Raw genomic sequence first — 23,728 nt, 5'->3', positions numbered from 1 at the left:
GTGCAGCTGCTGGAGCAGTTCCGCATCACCCTGACTACAAGAGCAGTCAGAAGGAACACGTGCTGAGAAGGACAGCAAAGACCCTGGAACTGCTTGGAAAGCAGCTGCCCTAACCCTGCAAGCAGGACCTGAGAGGGCAAGGGTTGAAATACAGGATGAAAACCGGCTAGAGGCACAGGAGACACCAGCATGACAAAGGCATGAGCAGGGAGGGACTCCAGAAAATGCTCAAAACCACCCAGCATGTCAGGTCACAGCTGCTGGAATAAGGTTAATCTGGGGTGTACTGGGAAGAAATCAATCGCCAAGCCCTGACTGCCTCCTTGTAAGAGAAGTCAAGGGTTTCTCACCCACAAAACAAGGCCAGGCACTTTACTGGAAGCCTGTGCCTGGCAGCCTGGAGCTGGCGTGATGGCTCAGTTGTAAAACACCCCCAAACCCACCTAGAAACAGGCACTGACAACCCACACCTGTACCCCACACCGTGGGGAGGGAGGGGCTTTAACAGCGGTCAGGTGGCCTCTGAAACTAACTGGCCAGCCAACTTAGCCAGATTGCCGAGCTTCAAGTTCAGGCAGATTCTGTTTCAAAAGAGGAAGTGCAGAGTGGTAGAGGAGGACACCTGATGTCAGCTTCTGCTTCCACATGCACACATCCACACACATGGACACAGCATTAATGCAACAGTGCTCACACACACAGAATTTTTTAAAGGGAGTGCTCTATCTGCATGTACACCTGCACGCCAGAAGAGGGCATCAGATCCCAGGATAGATGGTTGTGAGCCACCATGTGGTTGCTGGAAGTTGAACTCAGGACCCCTCGAAGAGCAGACATACTTTTATCTGTTGCGCTCTCTCTCCAGCCCCACACACAAAATTTTTAAAAAGAAGAAAATAGCAAGGGACCATTATGAGGCACAAACAAATGGCTCTCCAAAGCCCTGCAACTGTCTTGCTTAACAGTGTCCCCACCTCCATATAAGGCCATTCAGAGATCAAGGTAGGACAGAATGCCAATTCCATGTACAACACCTCCTCTCATCAGCTGGCCCTGTCTGGAGGCCAGATCTACAGTTTCTGCCATACCACATCCGAGGGTGGCAGGGACCTATACTTTCCATTTGGTTCTCAGTCTCTCCTTTTTGTAGTTAAAAAAGCCATCAGCAACTACAGCCTGCAGGCCAGATCTGGGGGTTCCCAAACAAAGGATCTGGGCCTTAGTTATTTGTTTCAGTGCCATCTGAGGCTGTGTTTACATGGACAGGCAGTGCTGAGTGGGTACAACGGACATCAGAGCATAACACAATTTATTAATCTAGCACTGCAGAAAACAGAATCACCTTTCTTGCCAGCTTCACCAGTACCCTCACTGCAGACAGTGAAATTAATGTTTCTTTGTCTCTTCCCTCCTGTTAGAACCCACAGACCCTATCACTAGATGTTCTCCATCTGAAGATCTGGGCATGCTTGGGCTTCTTCTCAGCACTTACAATTCCACCCAGCCTCTGCTATACTTTACACACACACACACACACACACACACACACACACACACACACACACACACACAGAAAAAAACTTTGGTTTCACCCCCCCAACTCAGAGGACCTCAGTGGTCTAGAGAGAAAGCAGAACTAGCCCAGTCACCTTCATCATCTCTTTGGACAGCTCCCTCATGGTGGCCTGGATTTCTGGGATCTTCACAAGACTCTGCATGGCCTTCATCACTTCTGTGCTCTTCTGCAGGGAGCCAGCTACTCTTAGGACCGCTGAAAAGGAAAGGCTGCAATCACCCAGGATTGTCCAAAACACAGAATGAAGAATGAGAGCGCTCTAGCAGGTAGGTGGACTGTCAAACTTACCTTATGATATGTTACTTTATGCTATATTACTGTGCTATATGTCTGAGAGATCTTTTTTGAAACTGAGTCCTACTTAGTGGTGTTGGACAGTTTTTATCTCATCTTGACACAATCTGAGATGAGGGAATCTCAATTAAGAAAATGTCTCCGTAAGATTAGGTTATCTCAGAGAGGCAGAGGCAGGCAAATCGCTTTGAGTTCAAGGCCAGCCTGGTCTACAAAGCAAGTCCAGGACAGCCAAGGCTACACAGAGAAACCCTGTCTTGGAAAACAAAAACAACAACATCAAAAAGATTGGACATTTTTTAAAATTAGTGATTGATGGGGGAGGGCCCAGCCCATTGTGGGTGGTACCATTCCTGGGCTGGTGGTCCAGGGTTCTATAAGAAGGCAGGCTGAGGATGCCATGAGATCAAGCCAGATAGCAGCACCCCTCCATAGCTTCTCCATCAGCTGCTGCCTCCAGGTTCCTGCCCTGTCCTGACTTCCCTGAATGGTAAATTGTGCTGTGAAAGCATAAACCAAATAAATCCATTCCTCCCTAACTTGCTTTTGGCTTCAGTGTTTCATCACAACAATAGAAACCCAAACTAAGACAATATATATAATGGTGTGAACTCTCTGAGTATTCACACTTAGAATTGGCCACTGTGCATAGTGACCGGAAGGTCTACAGCTGACCAATAGGGAGGGAGACTGACACCTGGGAACAAGTCACAAATGAATGGGAGGGTTCTAGACTAAGGTTAGGACCACGGCGGAAAAGAGAAGGCTTCCGGCTACACAGCAGCATCTCTCAGCCACTAGATGATGGACAGTGTCTGTTCTGTTAACAGCGTGATGCTGCTAGTCCTCAGAAAAGTGACATCAACAGAGGTAAAATAAAGTTATGCTACAGCTCCTTGCTAGGGAAGAGCCTTCTGTGATCTAACACTGTACACATTTTCTTTCCAAGAAACTATTATAGAAGCATATGACCATTTCCCCTCCGGGTTCACTGCTAAGACGTCAAGAAACGAGTGAGCAACCCTCCCAGTGTGTTATGGAATTTGAAGTTCCTAGGATCACTCACTTAGTAGAAAGCAAGCTGTTCACTGACAGTGACATACTTTTCCTGTACCAGTATCAGTACCTGGTTAAGCCAGGAGGCACTGAAAATTTAAGTCTGGCAGAATCTAGGCCCTAGGAAGCTTTCCTATCTAACAGGAAACATGAGTGAAGAGGGAAATGCCTGGGGCACAGACACTGAGCACCACATGGTCATCCTAGGTTAGGAGGTGTGCTGGTGGCAAAGTCCTTCCTGTCTCTGCCCAGTGGATAGGAAAGAAGGGGAAGTCATTACCAATGAGATCATTAACGGTGATCAAGTGCACTGTATCCTTGGGATGCAAAAATAATTCAATATATACAAAATAATATCACTCCATATTAGTAAAACAAAGGGTAAAAATGGACTTATTTCAACCGATGGAGAAGAATACACCCTTTCATGGTAAAAAACAAAGCAAACAAAAACCATGTAAGAGAGTAGGTAGAGGGGACACATCTCTAATAAAAGACATGTATGGCAAACCTGCAGGAAGAGGAGAGGGCATGGCGGGTCAGGGACCTCAGCACTTCTCCCCCCACCCCTTTAAAGAAGACGTCGACACTAGAGCTTCATGATGCCAGGCAAGGGTTCTACCCCTGAGCTATAATTCCAATAACAGATACTTCTTTTGGAGAAGTTTTGGTTTTGGTTTGTTTTTATTAATAGACAGGGTCTTACTAAATAGCTTAGACTGGCCCAGACCTCACTTTCAACTCATGACAATCCTTCTGTCTTAGTCTCCCAATTACTAGGGTTACAAACAAGCCTGAGCCCCAAGCCCAACTACAACTTTTCAGCATAGTACTGGAAATCCTTGCCATCACAACTACTTGGGAAAAAGAAAATGCATCCCAATAGGAAAGAAAGAAGTGAAATTTCTGTACGTTGACGTCACGATCTTATACTGAGAAATTCTTTAAAAAAAAAAAATTTAAAGAATTAATGAATTCAGTAAGCATGTTGGATAAACAAAAACCAACATATAGAAATCGGGAGCAGTTCTTTCTCTTTGCTTCCTGGCTTCCAGCCATGTTTTACCTCACCTAAAGCTCATAGCAACAGGGCCAAGTAAGCAAGGATGAAAGCCTCCCGAAGTGAGTCAAAATAAACATCCTAGTAAAACAGTGTTGTTTCTACAAACAAATAAGGAACCACCCAGAAAGGAAATAAGGAAAACAATCTCATTCACAATGGGAACATGAAATTTTAAATACTTAGGTACTTTGTCATAAGAAGGTAAATTAGTACAACTACTATGGAAAATATTATGAAGACCACTCCTGTTGGCACATAACTATTATTCCAGCAATTGGGAGGCAGAAACAAGAGGACAACCCTATAATTGAGGGTAGCCTGAACTAGCCTAGGCCACTTACGTTATGTTAGAGCCAGGCTACAAAGCACAACTGTCCCTGTTAGGGCTACTATTGCTGTAATGAGAGACCACGACCAAAAGGGACTTGCTGAGGGAAGGGCTTATTCATTTGGCTTATTTATCCTTCGGCATAGTTCACTGAGGGAAGCCAATGCAAAAACTCAAGCAGGGCAGGAACCTGGAGGCATTGGCGGAGAAGCCATGGAGGGGTGCTGCTTACTGGCTTGATCCTCATGGCATCCTCAGCCTGCCTTCTTATAGAACCTCGGACATCAGCCCAGGAATGGTACCACCCACAACGGGCTGCCCCCGCCTCCATCAATCACTAATTAAGAAAATTCCTTATATGCTTGCCTATAGCCCAGTCTTTCAGGTTTTTTTTTTTTTTTTTTTTTTCCCTGAGACAGGGTTTCTCTGTGTAGCCTTGGCTGTCCTGCACTTGCTTTGTAGACCAGGCTAGCCTCAAACTCACAGAGATACACCTGCCTCTGTCTCTCTGAGTGCTGGGATCACAGGTGTGTGCCACCATACCTGGCTACAGTCTAGTCTTATGCAGGCATTTTCCTAATTGAGGTTCCTTCCTCTCAGATGAAATTAGTTTCAGCAAAGTTTGCCACGAGCTGTACAGGATTGGCAAAAGCAAGCAGCTAAGCTTCCTGGAGGCAGCCCACCATTTTTGGCATGGTCTGCAATGGGTGTATTCTGAGTAAACCAAGGCCCTCAGAAACTTTGCCTCAGAATAGTTTCCCGCTGCTGCTATGCCCCTTTCTGTGCTGCTATTACTGTAGCTCTCAAAAAATCTGACACAGTGTGAGAAGGCCCTCACTGCCTGTGACATGATGTGATCACAGATACTACCTACTCTGGTTGAGCAGACCTCCTGCAGAATCAACATAAGGATATGCCTTCTTAAATAATATTGTCTAGATGAATTAATGATTCCATAATTCCTGAGAATGATTTTATTGGATTTCTGATTTGAGTAATTCAAAGCCCCCACCCCCACCCCACTCTTTGCAGCGCAAGGAAGCAGTAAAAGCCTGTGAACCTCCAGATATCAAGCACACAAATCCCATTAGAGAGAGGGACAGGCCCTGGGTTAAGTCCAGAGATGGCACCAGGAGTCCTGGTTATGCACGATAGATAGATAGATAGATAGATAGATAGATAGATAGATAGATAGATAGATAGATATGTAGCTAGATATGTAGCTAGATATACATATATAGACATATTTTTCTATATATACATATATAGATATATATCTGTCTATGTATATAAACATATTTGTACATATCTGTATCTGTGTGTGTGTATATATATATATATATATTTGTCTAATTAAACAACCTACGTATGTAGGCTGGAGCCCACTGAGATCCACTCCATCCAGATATGTAAATATGTATATATCTGTATGTCTAATTATCTCTAGATATTATCTATATGTGTGTATATATATATATATGTACACACACACACACACACACACACACACACACTGCATGCAGTACATATACTGCATGAATGTGTATGTGTGATGGGGGACCCCTTATCTGTTGAATGAATGTGTATGTGTGAATGAATGAGAACTTTCTTTTTCCTTTCTCTTTCCCATTGGCTCACAGAGGATTAATAAGTTCTGAGCCCAAGCCCTGAGCCAGCTGGCTGACACTTCTTTGGGATCTCTGTGAGTTTGAGGCCAACCTAGTCTACAAAGTGAGTCCAGGACAGCCAAGGTTACACCGAGAGAAAGCCTGTCTCGAAAAACAAAAACAGCAACAAAAAGTCAAGAACTTTTCCATTTGCCTAAGCCCCTTCTACAGTCTGCTGTCACTCAGTGAGGTGGGGGTGGGGAAACACTAGCTAGAGAAAACAGCCTTCGCTGCAGGGGAGCAAGAAAACCTAAATAGCTTAGTCTGAGGTCTGAGTCCCTGTTTCTTCTCTTTTTGATCTCCTAGTGGATCCACTAGTGGAAGCTCCAGAGAGTCGTTTCAGAGTTTCTTGCCAGTTGCAGAGTACTGGCCCCTAAAGAGTTAAACTGTCTGCTTGCTACTGTTCTCATCATACACAAAGCCCACCTGCCTCAGTTTCTCCCCTGGACCCATAAAAGCTGGACTTTGACCCAAGTTGACATAAAACTAGCTAGCACAAAGACAAAGTCTCACACAACAACAAAAACACAATAAAATGGTATGAAAGTTCTTAAAAAAAAAAAACAAAAAACAAAAAACAAAACTAAGAGCATGTGACCTAGTAACCCTACTCCCAGGTATATATTAAAATAAGTGAAATGAGAATGTCAAAGGATACCTGAATTCCCAAGTTCACTGCTGCCTTACAATAATCAAGACATGGGCACAAATTTACATGCTCATCAACAAACAAATAAAAAAACTATAAACTTGTTTGGTTTGAATCTCAAGTGTCATTCTCTCCACCTTGACCCCCACCCCCAGCATCCATCTGCTCTCGCTGAGTTTTAAATTGGATGCCTAGGACTGGCACTATCTGGGATTATCTGGAACCTTTGGGAAATGGGGTCTGTCTGACAGAAGGGTTACTGAGAGAGGCCCTTTGCAGGCTAGATCCAGCCCCTCGTTTCTGTCTCCGTCTCTGAAACCTCTCTATTTTGACGTGCTCTGCCATGCCCTCCCTGCCTTAATGAACTGAATGTCTTAGAGAGTCAAAATAAACCTGTCATCCATAGGTCAGGTGTCCTGGTCACAGTGACACTGAACTAATACAACATGGCAGAATACTACACTCAGCCTGAAAAGGAGGAAGTCCTGTCACTCATCACATGGATAAATGTGGAAAACAATCATCAGTGCAATAAAGCAGACATGGAAACAGATGACACATGCAACACCTACATCACAGGAGAGAACAATGGCTCTATCAAATGGCTTACAGAAGACGCCAGGCAGGAGGGGCTTCGAAGGGGCATATGAAGTACTGCTCACCAAAGGGCAGCAAGTGTCCCAGCGCCAGCAGCAATCACTTTTGGAATGCACTGCATGACAGGGTAACAACAGTCAATAATAACATGCCTCAAGTTAACAGAGCAGGGCTAGAGGCACAGCCCGGGGCAGAGGGCCTACTCAGCATCTGCACAGCCTGGGTTGAACCCTCGGCAGGGGAACAATGTTAAAAAGCCAGGCAACAGAGATGAGGAATACACTAAATGACCTGGCAGATCAAAGCCACACTTTACCCTGGGAATATTTGTAATCATGGTCTGCCAATCGGAAAATAAATAAATGCATGTCAAGTACATGGGAAAGTCTTTCATCCGAGGCTGTGGACGCACATACATGTGCATGTGCGTGTGTGTAAAATAAAATAATGTTAGGCTAAAATCAAAATACTGCAGGGTAACTAAGACGGTGCTCTAAGAGGAGTTATGGTGAAGAGGGGGCTGTGGCCCCAAGGGTGACAGTCTGCCAGGAACACAGAAAGAGAACTAGGACAAAGAGAACTACGCTCTCCTATGTGGGGACAGAACCGTGATTACTCACAGAAAGTAGACAATACCTGTAGCTGTTTCAAAATCACACGGGACATGGAGAAGGTGAGTTCTCAGGACATTCATGCCAGAAGTACAGGCACAACGAGACAGTGATCTTCCACACACAGTCATCTTCCCAAGGCCAAGGCCACCATGAGTCTGTACTATGTTACCCCCAGAGTGACCCCACCGTCCTCTCCTGTAACAGTTGCCAGGTTCTGTGTGCACAGAAAGGGGGGGTTGATGCCAAAAGAAGGTATGAACATTTCATTTAATAGGTTTCTGTTGTATTTTTAAATAACAAGCCCATACTCCACATACTTAGATATGCGCAATTGTTCTCTAGCCTTTGTTAGGAGGTGTGTTTAAGGCTCATGCATTGTAACCTATGTCAGAATTTTCTCCATTTTTAAGGATGAGCATTATTTTGTATGCCCATAGTGTGTGTCTACAAGTATGTGCATTGTGCATGCTCTGAATACATGAAGAAGTCATGGGTTTGTCGAAATTGCTATTCACTTTATTTATTTATTTATTTATTTTTTGAGACAGGGTCTCTCAGTGAACATGAAGCTTGCTGTTTTGGCTAGGCTGGCTGGCCAGGGAGCTCCTGGGATCTCTCTGTCTCTTAACAGCCTCCACACTGTGCTAGGGTTACAGGTATGAGTGCTCACGCTCAGCTATTTAGTGGGTGCTGGGAATGTAAACTCATGTCCTCTTGTTTGTACAGCAAGCACTTTTACCCAGTGAGCCATCTCCCTTGCCCCAAGGCTGAAAAATATCTTAACGTGTGTATGCAACATTTTATTTATCTCTCCATCCACCAATGGGCACTTACATTGTTTCCACCTTTTGGCTATTACAAATCACTAGAAACATGATGGTAGACATATCTGTCATGCCTCTGCTTCCAGTTCTCTGGTACACACCCAGAAGTAGAACTGCCAGAACATATGGTAATTCTATTCCTACCCTACCTTTGAACCTCTTCCTTAACTCTTGCCCCCAATCAAAACATGCTCATCATCTGTCTTTTTCTGCAAGCAGCTGCTGTCAGAAAGCAGTTGCTTGCTGAGTATCTAATCACGACAATACATTAATAGCTGACAAGGTTTAGCATCACCCACCTGGGGGACAGCTACATTTTAACAGGAGAACATCTTAAAGTTAAAAAAAATAAAATAAATCACTTCAGAGCAGTCCCAGGCTGGGGCTGAATGAAGGGCACGGGGGCCCCAACTGACAAGCAATGTTTGGGAACTCTGGTTATACCCCTTCCTAGTTACCAGTCCTAGAATGGAGACTTCTCTTTGCTTCCTCCTTGGGTTCTATCCTGTTATCCCTCAGCTGTATCAAATTTTTCAACATACAACACTCCACCATAGTCACTGATGTCAAGGAGCTTGCCTGGGAGTTTGTCAATCCCAACTGGAACCTTTCTGTCGTAGAGGTATGTTTTTCTCCTGAGTTATCAGAGTCCTTCACTAACAGCTCTGCAATCTTGCCAGGTTCCAAAGCTCACCTCCCTCAAACTTGTTTAACCTTCACTAAGGCCTTTCCACTCCACATCTGGATTCATTTTTGTATTCTATACACTGATTGAGATTCTCGTTACATTTCATTTCCTCTCAGGCCCTAAGGCCTCCATCTTTACCATTATCCTGCACCTTCAGTCTGTGCTCACAATGGCCCAGCGTTCCCCATACCTGCAAAATGAAGTTAGAATCCTTCAACCTAACTCTGAGAACTGACTTCAATCCTCCTTTACAGCCCCACTTTGCAACTTTTTCCTTAGTGCACTCCTGTCAAACTGTCTCCTGAACACAGCCTGAAATATTTCAGCTGTCTTTGCACAGTTACTCCTTCCACTCAGATACCTCCCTCATTCTCCCCAAAATATCTCACCTCTCAACTCCCACTACCCTTTATCTGCACTGTCACTACAACACCTCAAGCTTGTCTTTAAAAACCAGTCTCCTAATAGCTGCAAAAACAATATTCTGCACCTCACTGCCCATCCTTTCCAGACACCTCTGCACCTCCTGCTTAGTATCCCAAACTCCCCGGTCCTCCTTTTGTGTTGCAAACATCCTGATCTCCCGACCCCAGGGCCTTTACACATACAGTCCTCTCAGGAGTAAGTACCCCACACACTCACGCACTCAGCCTCATATCCTGCTTCAGACTTCATCAGGGCCTGAAAGACACCTCCTTGATTTTTACTTCCCCTTTACAGCCTTATGGTATCTATCAGTTTACAATTATAAACATATATTGATTTAATCGAGCTTACTGGTTTCTTACTAAATTTATTCAAATTAGTAACTTTCTACTTGATTCCTAAAATAATTGTGCTTGTACCTTTCAAAATTTTAAGCCCAATAGCAAAAAAAAAAAAAAAAAAAAAAAAAAGGAGAGGGACAACAAGATGGTCCCATGTGCAAAGGCACCTGCCAACAAACTGATGACCTGATTCCATCCCTGGGATCCATATGACAGAGGGCTGACTCCCAAAAGAACAGTTCTCTGACGTTCACATGTGTGTTGTGGCATGTATGTTCCCCAACACATGCACAGTAAGTAAATATATAAGAAAGTAAATGTAATACTTCTTGATGTTGCTTAAGGAAAGAGGGCTCAGCCCGTAAGAGCACTTTGCTGCTTTTGCAGATAACCTGGATTTGTTCCCTAACACCTACATGGCAGCTCACAATTGTCTTAACTCTAGTTCCAGGGGATCAGATACCTTCCTCTGGCCTCCATGGCATCAGACATGCCATGGTGTACAAACATACATACAGGAAAGAAAAACATTCATGCTTATAATAAATAAATAAATTCTTAAAAAAAAAAAAAGTAAAGACTGTAGGAGAAATAAAGAAAGAAAGAATTTGTATGAAAAGATCAAGTAGGGGACTCATGGAGCCTACACTAAACCAGCCTGAGCCACTTCTCCCCTCCTGCCTCCCATTCCTCACCTATTTCTTTTCTGTTTGTTTGAGACAAGGTTTCTCTATGTGGTCCTGGTGGACTCTGTGGGACCAGGCTGGCCTCAAACTCACAAACATCTTCCTGTTTCTGCCTCTTGAGTGTTGGGATTAAAGGAGTGCACCACCATGGATCTGAAAATAATTATCTTCAAAATAAAATATGACTAGAAAATTAAAAGATCAGTCTGAAAAATCCAACAAATGACTAAAATCACTTGCTTTCAGAAGCAAAGACAGTAAAAAGGAAACATACACAAAAGAACTAAAAGGTTCAAGTTCCCAAACGGAAATGACCACGCTGGAACAGCTACAGAAGAACTCTTCCTCTTAGAAGCCCACAGGAGGACAGATGCAATGGTGTCTCAGATTGCCAAAGGGAATACAGGAACTAGGTGAGGATAAGAAAGCACTTTTAAGCTAACAACTGATACCTACAATCGACCAGGCTATTTACTCTAGTTTTGAAGAGACTTAGATTTTACCATAATAAGGAATGAAAAAGAAAACAATTCAGAAGACTCAACTCAGAAATACTTATTACAACAAGTGAAATTCTTCCCTCAATCCAACCCCTCAGCTGGAACATCTTTTCTGATCTGTGTTACCCACCTATACTTATTTACACATTTGCACAAGCATATACTCAATTTACCCTCAGGGTACATGCTTACATACTGCCTACAGCCTTACTTTCTTATGAAAACGGCATCCCTAGCAGCTTTCTGTTGGCTGAGTACCACGTCAAGCTTGAATATGCCATAATTTATTATTCAATCCCTTACTGAAGAAAAACAAAATGCTATCAGCTCCCCTATTGGCAATGTCTTTCCAATGTTGACTTTAATATATGCATTTTACTAACTAGGTAAATTTTTCTGATGTTTACAAATATGAACAATTACAAAATTAATGCAAGCGGGGCACATATCTGTAATCCTAGCACTCAGGAAGGCAGATGCAGGCAGATCTCTGTGAGTTCGAGGTCAGCCTGGTCTACAAAGTGAGTTCAGGACAGAGAAACCTTGTCTCAAAAAAAAAAAAAAAAAAAACAAAAAAAAAAAAAATGAAAAAAAAAAAAAAAAAAAAAAAAAAAAAAAAAAAAAAAGCTCAAAACCAAACAAATTCACATTAATGACAAAAATGTATGAGATGCTTCATTTAAACTATTACTTATAATGTGGGTGATAATTTGGGTAAACTCTGAAGAGCCATGTGTCTGTACAAGGTCTTGTATTGTTTGCAACACTTTTTCCCTCTATTAAGACTAATGCTATCTCAATTTAGATCCCTTATCTAACAGGTATCTGGGAAATTTTATTCTTCATTTGAATGTCCTTTAGGAATCTATACTTTATGTATAAATTCTTGCATTCAATGGGACTTACTTAGTAAGGCCATTTACACAAGAGGTTCCGCTCCATTTTTTTTTTCTTTTTAATTGTTGTTCTTTTGAAACAGGGTCTTACTATGTAGCCCAGGCTGTCCTGGAATTGGCTATGTAGACCAGGTGGCCTCCAACTCCCGGACAACCACCTGCCTCTGTCTCTCAGATGCAGAGATTAAAGGTGTGCATCATCTTGCCTGACCTGGACTTTATTCTTTCCATATTATACTGCTCTGATTAAATTTGGCACCAAGTCCAGAAATGCTAATAAGGAAGTTAAAATCTCATGAAAGTAAATGATTATAGCATGACCCACAGACATATATGTCAAGTTTATAAACAGTAATGAAAGATATTATGATAATGAAAACAAGGACTGGGGATATAGCTCAGTGGTATATAACTTGCCTAACCAAAACAAGGCTATGTTTAATTCCTAACACCACTTAAAAAAATTAAAAACAACCAAATAAGTTAATTTCATTAGAAATTAATTACTTAAAAGAGTTATAAGGAAACTGGGTTTGGCAGAACAAGCCTTTAATCCCAGCACTTGAGAGGCAGAGGCAGGCAGTTCTCTGTGAGTTTGAGGCCACCCTGGTTCCGGGATAACCAAGGCTATACAAAGAAGCCCTGTCTTGTAAAAAGAGAAGAGTTATAAGGAAATTTAAGGCACTATAATGATGTGTTGTTGAGGTAAGCTTTAGAAAAGGCTTTATAAAGCCAGGCACGGTGGTGCACACCTGTAATCCCAGTACTCAGGGAGGCAGAGGCAGGCAGATCTCTGTGAGACTGAGGCCAGCCTGGTCTACAAAGCAAGTCCAGGACAGCCAAGGCTACACAGAGAAACCCTCTCTCGAAAAACCAAAGAGGAAAAAGAGGAGGAGGAAGAGGAGGAGGAAAGAAGGTTTTACTATGTTCCTAACATCTTAACTGAGATCTGTAGGACAAGGACCAATCATTTTAAGTGATGGGGGCACTGTGTACTTGCAAAGAGATCACCAAATGTGAAGGTTCTAAGATAAGAATAAGCTGATCCAGTTCCAGGGACAGGAAGAGCTGGTACAGATGGATGCAGGGAAGAAGGGAAACAAGAAAGAGATGAGGCTAGAGTACAAAGGACTTTCAAGATTAAACAGAATCTAAATTTTAATTAAATGCAAAGAGAAGCCATATTTTAAACAGGACACTCAAAAGCACATTCTCATGTTATGAAGAACATTCACGTGTTGGTTAGAGTATGGACTATAGCTGAACGTACACATTTAATATATTCTAACTTCTAAATAAAAACTTTATGTAGATTCATTATTTCAAAACCACTGGCAAAAAAGTTAACAAAATAACAGTAACAACTATATTTTACATTTGTTGAGTACCCTATTTAGGACAATGTAAGGAAACCAGTGTTGACAGCGACAATGACAACAGCATTTATTAGGGGTGTAAGGTACCTGGGCCTTACCCAGCTGGTTCTTCATGCCCATGAGCACAGAGTTCATGTGTGCTTTGGATGCATAGAGCTTGCTCACAGCCTTCCTTGACCTGATCATCTCCTTGGCCAGGACCACACAGACTTCCTTTTGGCCCTTCTTGGCTGCATCTTTCACAGACCGTTTTACTTTCTCCTCTTCTCTTTGGATATCTAAATTTAGAACAGAATATCAAAAACCATAGGTAAGGGCTGGAGAGATATTCCTGCAGCTATGTACTTGCTGCTCAATCTTGAGACCAGAGTTCAGACCCCAGGGTCCACAGCAGGGGGTCTCACAACGCCTCTCGCTCCAGCTGCAAGGAATCTGATACCCTCTTTTGGCCTCTTTGGCCACCCACATATACGTATGCGCGCACACACACACACACACACACACACACACACACACACACACACACGGAAGAGCAAATTAGGCTTCGAAACACTCAAAACTGTTTTTATTATAGTCTAAATGTATCTATCTGTAAGTAGGAAATTATCAGAGGATACAAACAAAGTAAAAATAATATATGGGTATTTATTATTTCCTGAAACAAGACAATAAACAGAAATATAACCCTACTGTACCTAAAAACTTTCAATACCTTTTGTGAGCCTGCGCTAACACTGCTTTGGCACGCACTGTCTATGCATCCCAGAGCTTATTCTGACAATCAGTATGTAGCTTTCTTCCAAGTATGAGAATACAATCTCTGAACAGCAATTGCTGAAAACCTACAACTTAAGGAGAACCTGAACACACTGAAGCACTGTATCAGCATCAACTAGAGTTTAGACATGTCTGTATTATATGCTTAATAACCATTAAAAACTTTTGCATTTTAAAAACTGGGGCAAAATGTGCAAATACAATTTACCATCTTAACCAGTCTACAATTTTCCATGACAGAGTTCTGAGAGGAGGATCAGGAGATGAAAATAGAAAGATAGAAGACAGAGGAGATAATGAAGTTTGTGATCAGGAGAGCTTTCACAAGCTATGTCTTATGCCAAGCAAGCTTGTTAGGAATTGCAGCATCTTATATACTATTTCTAGGGGAGAAGCAAAATAGCAGAAACTATTATACAGTGGGAATAAGTCAGCAAGAAGCTAATCAAACAGTGTTGCACATACAGAACATGGGTATCTCAAGGCCACTGCAGATGGAGCACACAATGGCCTTGGGAAAGACAACCTTGTGGTGGGAAGAGTTGCTTTCCCAGAATCTGAAACCAAAGCTCCTTCAGGGGCCTTGAGGTTTTCTCCCTCCAGCATGATGCCTGCTGATAGACTAGCTCAACAAATTCAAGGCTGAATCAGGACATGTTATACAGGTGTGGGCTAATCGACCACCCTGTTTCTTCAAACTGACCAACTCTAAACTAGGGGAGGAAATCTCAAGAAACTTCAAAAACTCCAACCTTTAAGAAGAGACTAAATTTTTTAGCTTCCCAAATTCCACCTCAGCTTTGCAGAAGGTCTTTTTCTCTGTGTCTGCTTCTATCTGTAGTGTTTGTAATTTCTCCATTGCTACCTGTCACACTCCAGATTTTTTTTCTGCATTTAAATTCTTTAACTGGCAGAGAAAATGAACTTGATCAAGACCCCTAGATTGTAAGATTGTATCAGTGTTAGCTAAAAAGATCCAACTTCATTTTGGAGGAGGAAGTACCATAAAAACAAATATTTTTGTTTTAGAAAAAGCAAGCAGCTTCTACACCGGGCACCACTCAGTGGCAACATCCTATTCTATAGCACTTGGAAAAGACTTGGAGGACATTCAAGTCATTTTTCAGGGTTTAAGTATGATGATACACATCTGTAATCCCAACATTCAAGAGGCAGAGGTAGAAGGATCATGATTCTAACTCAGCTTGGGCTAATTTACCCTCAAAAGAAAGTTGTTGTAAAAATCCAGGTGTAGTTGTTTTGTATGTTGTGAAAATTAGAAAGAAAGGGTGTATCAAGGACCCCTACATTCTCCATCTTCAGACTGCCCTGAAACCCTGGGGTCAAGAAGCACCATTTTCATTTCTGTTTCCTAAGATTATTAACAAACACAAAGAAACAGGAAATCTTACATCCTAAAATAAGTCTCATACGGCCAGGAGGGAGAGTCATTTCAAGATGGTGTTGAACTTGACTTCTTAGTATTGTATTAAGTATTATTACATATTGTTTATAAGGTTTATCAGATGGCAGGTTTCTTGTAACTATCTTTTGTTGAGAGAATATCTTGTCCATTATATAGATTCATTACCTGTCAATTAAAAAAAAAAAACCTATGGCTAATAGTATAGATAGAATAGAAGGTGGGGCATCTGGCAGACAGAAAAGATGCTGGGATACAGCTAGGCACAGGAGATTAGTTTGACAAGATGTGAAAAGGACAGATACATGGTACCTGAGCACAGGTAACCAGCCACGTGGCAGAATGTAAATTAGAATATATGGGTTGTTTTAAGTTATGAGCTAGTTAGAGAAGGACCTAGCTATATGGCCTAGGTATTTGTACATAATATTTTGAGTCTCATGAGTTTTTGTTCTGGGAGTTTGGGGCTGGGAAGAAAAACCACTACAACAATCTTTGGCTTTGATTTAAAGATATGCTAGCTTACTGAATGAGTCAGAAAGTATAAGGTTACTGTGTAATTCATATGCTGATTTCTGTAACTTCCTACTCCATATTGGTTGCAATCTCTAGTCTGAGAATCTCCTGTCTTAATGTTGTGTAAACAATGCTCCTCAACTATCCCCTGATATGTCAATAAAGCAGCTTACAGCCAATCACTGAACAGGGGAGAGAATACAGCTGGACTTCCTGCCAGCCAGGGGAGGAGGAGTTAGAAAAGGAAGTAGGGGATTCAGCCAAGGGAGAGGTCCGGGTGACATCAGGAGAGGAGCTTCAGCAGGCAGGGAAAGCTACAAAGTGCAAGTATCTCTGAGATACATGCTTAGAGGAAACCAGATTATCTTAAAGGTTTAAGAACAAATAACTGCTCAGTTTTTGTGCTGTGAAGCTTGTTAAAATAACAGTCTCAATTATTTGTGTGATAGCCAAGTTAAGAGAGAAATCAAGAAACACAGTTTTATAAAAATAACTTTAACAAGAAAGTCCTGTGTACATTTTTTGTAAGTTCAAGAACTGGTATTAGCTCTTCCTTGAATGTTCAGTAGAATTCATCAGTGAAGCCATTAGGTCCAAAGATTATTTTCTGGTTGAAATATTCTTTGATCATTGACTTAAAGATCAAGGTTGACTGAGACTTGATTTAGGGGCAAACACTGAGTCTATCTGGAAAACGTTCCATGCATACCTGAGGAAAATGCACATTCTGCTGTTGTTGGCAATTTTGTATATGTATAAATAAATATAGCTAGTTTCCTCCATTGTTCTAATACATTTCTTTACTTAAATGTTTGGAATAATGAAGTCTCCAATTATTATTAACATCCTATTAATTCCTTCAACACTTTTCCATTTTATACGTTAAGGGTACATAGATAGGAAATGTATATGATCAGGCAGATGTTCTATTAGAACTTTTATTAATATAATATGCTCTTTGTCTCAGGAAGTTTTTAATGTTTTAAAGTTTGATTTAGCTGACATTTGTACAGTTATATCTATTCTCTTGGTTAATACTGTAGCACAGTACTTTTTTCTATCCTTTCACTCTCAATCTATTTGTGTCTTTGGATTTAAAGTGAGTTTCCTGTAGACAACATAAAGGGTTGGTTTTTTTTTTTCTTTCTGTTTTTGTTTTTGTTTGTTTCTTGAGACAGGGTTTCTCTGTATAGCCTTCGCTGTCTTGGACTTGTTTTGTAGACCAGGCTGGCCTCGAACTCAGAGATCCACTGCCTCTACCTCCCTTAGTACTGGGATTACAGGCGTGTGTCACTGCACTCGGCTGATAACATACAGTTAAATCATGATCTCTAATGCATTCTGACAATCTCTTTTGATTAAGAAGTTTAGCCCACTTATATTATAAAAAAATTAAATCCAGGCATTGTGATTCATGCCTTTAATACTAACCCTCTAGAGGTGAAGCACAAGTCAGATGAGCAAACATATAGAAAGCTGGGCCTCTACTCTGCCTGGGCTATGCATACACACATCCCTCTCCTAACAAAGTACCTAGCAACCCAGGATCCTCATCTGCATCAGGCTGCATAAAACTGGCTCCAAACAAGGAAATAAGTCTCACCTCCTTAGCAACCTTTAATAGTTCCCCTTCTGTGAACAGCTTCCTTTCAAATATGTTCCAGGACATAGCTGGCAAAAAGGCAGGATCCTGAACTAGTTTTGGGTGCAAGGATAATAAGACAAACTGTCTTCTGAGTGAACTTTTAGGGAAAAAAAAAATCTCATGCCTGTGTATGTTGGGCATATAATTAAGATCAGCTGCATCACCACAGGCCGTATGCGATACCAATGAACTATCTGTGCTAATAGCATTCATTTTATTTCTGCATCTAATATGTCATAATGCATTATTATAAACAATTTTTAAAGAAATAATGAAAGGAAGAAAATATTCTTTACTTGCATATCTAAAACGCTTCATTCTTTGTGTGTATCTAGGTTTGTATTTGGCATGATTTACCTTTGGCCCACAATTTCTCTATTTTCTTATATTTACATATATGTGTGTTTACCAACAGAGTTCATGTGCAGAGTTCATGGAGGAGAGAACAGGCCATCAGATCCTTGGAGTTAGAGAATCAACCCCAGGTGCTCTGCAAGAGCAGTAAGTGCTTTTAGTCTCTAAGCCATTTCTCCAGCCCCAACCTAGTTTCTTTAATATTTTGTATTCTGGCAAGAGGCTCACCTTTTGCTTAAAAAAATATTTAACTTCACTTTTACCTGTGAATGCTATTTTCATTTTTTAGATTTTTCTTTCTTTCTATTTTTTATTCTTATTTATTTATTTATTTACTTGTTTGTTTGTTTGTTTATGGTTTTTCAGGGCAGGGGTTTCTTTGTGCAACCCTGGGTAACTCACTCTGTAGACCAGGCTGGCCTTGAACTCAGAGATCCACTTGCCTCTGCCTTGTAATCCCATTACAAGTTCTGGGATTAAAGGCATGCATAACCACCACCTGACTTAGATATAGAAATTTAGGATAAAACTTTTTCTTCTACCATATTAAAGATGTTCTTTCTGGTTTATGACATTTCTGATAATAAGTTTTTGCCATTCTTATTGTTTTCTGTATTTCCTTACTTAGAGGAGTTGCAGTCTGAACTCAGGGCCTCACACACTTCAGGCAGATGCTCTACTACTGTTTCCTATATTTTAATGTGTCTCTTTTTAGGCTGTCTGTCCATGCTTCAGTAAACTAAACATGCTTTGATCATGTTTTTCTCTAATTGATTCGGCTTTGGGTTTTTTTGTTTTGTTTTGTTTTGGCTATACAGGTTTACTGAAAATAGTGAGCTACAATTTCATCTGATCTCTTGACTCTTCTGATGCTCAAATTATATGTATCAGACAACTTACCATAACTCCACCGATCACAGCAGCTCTGTTGGCTTGGTTTGTTGTCTTCTCTCTCTCTCTCTCTCTCTCTCTCTCTCTCTCTCTCTCCCCCTCCCTCCCTCTCTCACGCTGCTTTGTAAGCTAGTTAAAAATTAATTTTTACAGAGTTTAAATTAAGATAGCCTGCATGGATGGGCAATACTTCCCCCAGAAGATATGGGGTTATTAAGTAAAAATCTCAGTGCCAGATTTGCTTGTGGTATCAGGGAGACCCCAGAAGTATTATAAATAACACAGGCTATTGCCATTACTTTTTGGCTGTCCACCAGAACTAGATGATAAAACCTTACTGCTGAAGCAGGACATATTTTGGCCAAAAGACATAGAGGAATCAAGCTAGAACTGACCTGGTAACTTCCTCCCTAACTTGCTAGCTTCACAGTGCTGGAAAGTACTATGCAGGCCCCTGTGGGTTGGGAAGGAAGCCATCACTATTATTATTCAGCAGCAAAACCTGCATACTACAATACTGACCTGCCAAGCAAGATATTTTCACTAGTTTAATAATGGCACAAAGGATACTGGGGTAATTAATAGCTTTGGGGTTGGATTTGACATCTCATCCATAGGGAAAAATTAATACTTGGTACTTTAAACCTTGGCAAAAGACTAGGGCTTGGGATGTCTAGGCCCTATAGAATAAGCTACTTCTGATGGCTTGCTAAATAATCATGTTGATAGATTTGTGCTGCCCTCTACCTTGGCCTCATAACGTGGGACTCAAAACTGGTCAAAATGCTGAGAATAAATGACTATTAAGGGCTGGAGAGATGACTCAGTGGTTAAGAGCACTGACTGCTCTTCCAGAGGTCCTGAGTTCAATTCCCAGCAACTACATGGTGGCTCACAACCATCTGTAATGGAACCTGATTCCCTCTTCTGGTGTGCGTGAAAACAGAGCATTCATATACATAAAATAAATAAATCTTAAAAAAAAAAATGACTATTAAGTGTTCGGCCCTAAATGGGACAGCTATATTAACATGTCATCCAAAGCTCAGGGAACACAGCAGAAGAACAGGTGAAAAGAACATAAGCATGTAGAGGAGTACCATGAAATAATACTCTTCTGGACATGACAAAGATACTGCACACATGAACTCACTACAGCTATGGATGCCTACACAGACTTGCACAAGATCAGGCCAATAAAACCAGTCAACATTCCAAAAAACAGTACTAATTGGACTACATGAATTACAGGGGGAGGGGGCTGTGGATGCACATAGGAAGTGGGGGATTGCCTGAGGGCAATGGGAGGGGAACCTGAGGTTGAGTATAATCAAGACACATTGCTTATACGTATACAACTGTTAAAAAGAAAATAAAATAAATCTTAGTTTCAGCATTATCATTTTTGGTCACTCACCTTATTTTCAAATAGAACTAAAAAAAAAAAAAAACAACTTTTATTTAGAAATATATTGTTCCCAATTTAAAGTTATGCTAAAATATGCAGAGGGTAGAGATAATGGGATTGCATTGTTTTCTTATGCATAACTTATTTAAACTCCATAAAAGACTTTTGTTTGCAGGACTATATTGCTCTTACAATATAGTCTGTTTCAATCATTATCCTTTTTATTCTGAGTATAGAATCAGAAAACAAAGTAATAAGAACATCTACATATAATTAGAATTAACTGTCTTATAACGTATAGTTAAGTTTGCTTTTGTGCACTGAATTGCAATATAGAATTAGAGTATAGAATAGAAAACATAAAATAGCAATTTACCTCGTATTTGCCTGTCAACAACTCTCATTTCCTTTCTGATCTTCAATGACCATTCATTGACCTAGGGAAAATTTTAAATAGGAAATTATCAGAAAAGCAAACACTCCTAGTCAATTTTGCACATTCTTAAGAATTCTATATTAATACACATTGAGTTTAGACACAATTCTTTGTTTTGTTTTGTTTTAATTTTGAAGAAAGACTTTATGGTTTTTGTTGTTGGGTTTTGTTTTTTGGTTTTGGGGTTTTTGTTTTGTTTTGTTTTGTTTTTTTGGCTTTTGAAAATAGGGTTTCTCTGTGCAGCCCTGGCTGTCCTAGAACTTACTCTGTAGACCAGGCTGGCCTCAAACTCGTAGAGATTCACCTGCCTCTGCCTCCCGAGCGCTGGAATCAAAGGTGTGTGACCACTGCCAGGCCTAGGGCCATGATTTATTTTTGTATCTTTGGGTACACTACATGGGCAAGGACAGTCTTGGAGCATCAGAAGATTTGCATCTTTTACACAGAATTTTACACAGAATTACTTTTAAAACTACTCTGCATGTGTCCTGAGAACTCATCTTTTATATATTATTTTTCTTCCTGTCAGGTTAAAGCCTGAGGCACTGAATGTAGCCAACTGGAGATACTGGTGTAGCTAACTCTAGCACATTCTCATGCCAGTGAATTGTTTCTCCGCCCCTCTCCTTTTTTTTTTCCCAAAAACATTGAAGGAAAATTTGAGGTGACAGCTGATGGGTCATTAAAAGCAAACTTTTTTTAAATTACTGTGTGCTTTTTGGCACATGACTCAGAAGAACTTAGTGACATTGCTACTTCAATGCCCTTCCATTTACCAACTACTTCCTGTTAGGTTTTTCAGTACTTACATCTAATCAAAAAAATCTATATTAATTCTACAGGAATTCTTCATCCACAGGTACATATATCTGCATTTTGAAATTCCTATCATAGCCAGTTGTAGTGGTGCACATCAGTAATCCCAGCACTCAAGGGAGGCAGAGGAAGGTGGATCTCTGTGAGTTCGAACCAGCCTGGTCCACAAATAGAGTCCAGGACAGTCCAAACTACACAGAGAAACTCTGTCTTAAAAAACAACAAAATTCCTATTCTTAGAATATGTATTTCCATAACATTTCAAGTTTAATATCTAATAACATGGCATCTATTTACACACACACAAATAAAAAGCATAAATAAAACGATAAGGGAATACAATTTTTAAATTAATAATCAGGTTAGATTTACATACATTTTAAGTGAAATTCATATAATATGCAACTAATCATGTTAAAATATATAATTGATGGTGAAATTTAGTGCGACTTGCTGTCAATCCTTAAAACCTTTTCATCACCTCGAAACACAGTACACACCTTAAATAATCCCTTATCTCTCCATCTACAGACTCCTTGGCAACCAATAATTTGCTTTCTGTCTTTACAGAACTGGCTATTCTGAATATTTCATATGAAAGTATTCATACAACATGTCTCACTTTCATTCCATTATATGTATATACCACAAACTTGTTTCTCTCTTTATCTGCTGATGGCCATCTGAGTTTGCTGTTACCTTTTGGCTACTGCTAATATTTATATATAAATAAAAAAATACCAATTAAAGCCACATGACTTTAATCTCAGCATTTGGGAGGCAGAGATGGGCACGTCTCTATGCGTTCAAGGCCAGCCTGGTCTACAAAGGGAGTTCCAGGACAGTCAAGGATACACAGAGAAAACCCTGTCTTAAAAAACGAAAACAATTTAACTGTACTAAGACAGCTCAAATGACACTTAGCATTTTACATGTTTCCAGATGATTTTAAAATTCTTTCAGAAACACAGCCTGAGTCCAGGAGCCCAGTAAATGTATCAAATAAGTTTCATAATTGTAGGGATACAGAAAACAAAATTCAAAACAGATAAAAAGGAATTTCAAAAAATATTAAATACTTAGTTGCAACAGTATTTTATATACAAATCAGAGGTAGTTAAATAAGTGAGAGTTTAAGAAATGCAGTAATAAATTCTTTTTTTAATTCTTTATTAATTACACTTTATTCACTTTGTATCCTCAGTAATAAATTCTTAAAATCAATTAGTAAGTTAGACTATGCTGTGAAAATGATAATGGTCCTACAGAAAGTTTCAGACCATCAAGAAAAGTGCTTTATTCAAATTCATTCACTGAGTCTATTATATGTCAGACCAAACTAGGTGAAAGAACTGCAACCAGCAAGAAGGCATCACCTATAGCCAGTGCTGAGACAAATGATACACAGAAACCAATTATCCAAATTCCTGTTCCACCAATCCCTGAAGCTAATTCCTGGTAGATCAAAAACACAAATATAAAACGAAAACCTGTTATACCAGTGAAATGGAAGGCTAGTGATGCAGCTCAATGGTAGAAGGCTTGCCCACCCACCATGAAGCCCTCTCTTCAAGCTCCAGATCTAAAGGAGGAGAATATATTCATGATGTCAAGTTCAAGAAGGGTGCCTTAAGATACAAGAAATGTGAAACACAGAAAGAAAGAAAGAAAAGAAAGAGAGAGAGAGAAAGAGAGAGAGAGAGAAAGGAAGGAAGGAAGGAAGGAAGGAAGGAAGGAAGGAAAAGAAAGAGAGGGAGAGGGAGGGAGGAAAGAAGGAAGGAAGGAAGGAAAGCAAAGAAACAAAGGAAAAGAAGAGGAAAGAAAAGAAGATATCGATGGCCCAGTAGTTAGGATGCACACTGTTCTTGCTGAGATGGCCCA

At 40.5% G+C, this 23,728-nt stretch overlaps 1 protein-coding gene and 1 long non-coding RNA gene across 4 annotated transcripts in view; one reads left to right on the top strand and one right to left on the bottom strand.

The window, feature by feature from the left end:
* LOC129668357 (charged multivesicular body protein 3) overlaps nucleotides 1-23,728 on the bottom strand; it is a 77,344-nt gene that overhangs the window by 3,546 nt on the left and 50,070 nt on the right. For all 3 annotated transcript variants that reach the window (XM_055596329.1, XM_055596327.1, XM_055596328.1), the window contains 3 exons: nucleotides 20,972-21,032; nucleotides 13,680-13,859; nucleotides 1,650-1,771 (listed from right to left, as the gene is read on the bottom strand). In XM_055596329.1, coding sequence (XP_055452304.1) covers nucleotides 1,650-1,771; nucleotides 13,680-13,859; nucleotides 20,972-21,032 — 363 coding nt within the window. The remainder of the gene's footprint in view (nucleotides 1-1,649; nucleotides 1,772-13,679; nucleotides 13,860-20,971; nucleotides 21,033-23,728) is intronic.
* Nucleotides 1,763-23,728, top strand: part of LOC129668358 (uncharacterized) — a 29,290-nt gene continuing 7,324 nt past the window's right edge. Inside the window, exons 1-2 of the long non-coding RNA XR_008718902.1 lie at nucleotides 1,763-1,842; nucleotides 18,358-18,443. This is a non-coding gene — a long non-coding RNA (uncharacterized LOC129668358). The remainder of the gene's footprint in view (nucleotides 1,843-18,357; nucleotides 18,444-23,728) is intronic.

Source organism: Psammomys obesus, unplaced genomic scaffold (assembly GCF_907164565.1).
Source record: "Psammomys obesus unplaced genomic scaffold, mPsaObe1.curated_primary_1811, whole genome shotgun sequence".
Taxonomy (NCBI): Eukaryota; Metazoa; Chordata; class Mammalia; order Rodentia; family Muridae; genus Psammomys; species Psammomys obesus.
The sequence above is the reverse complement of the archived record's forward strand: the minus strand, read 5'-3'. Positions and strand labels throughout refer to the sequence as shown.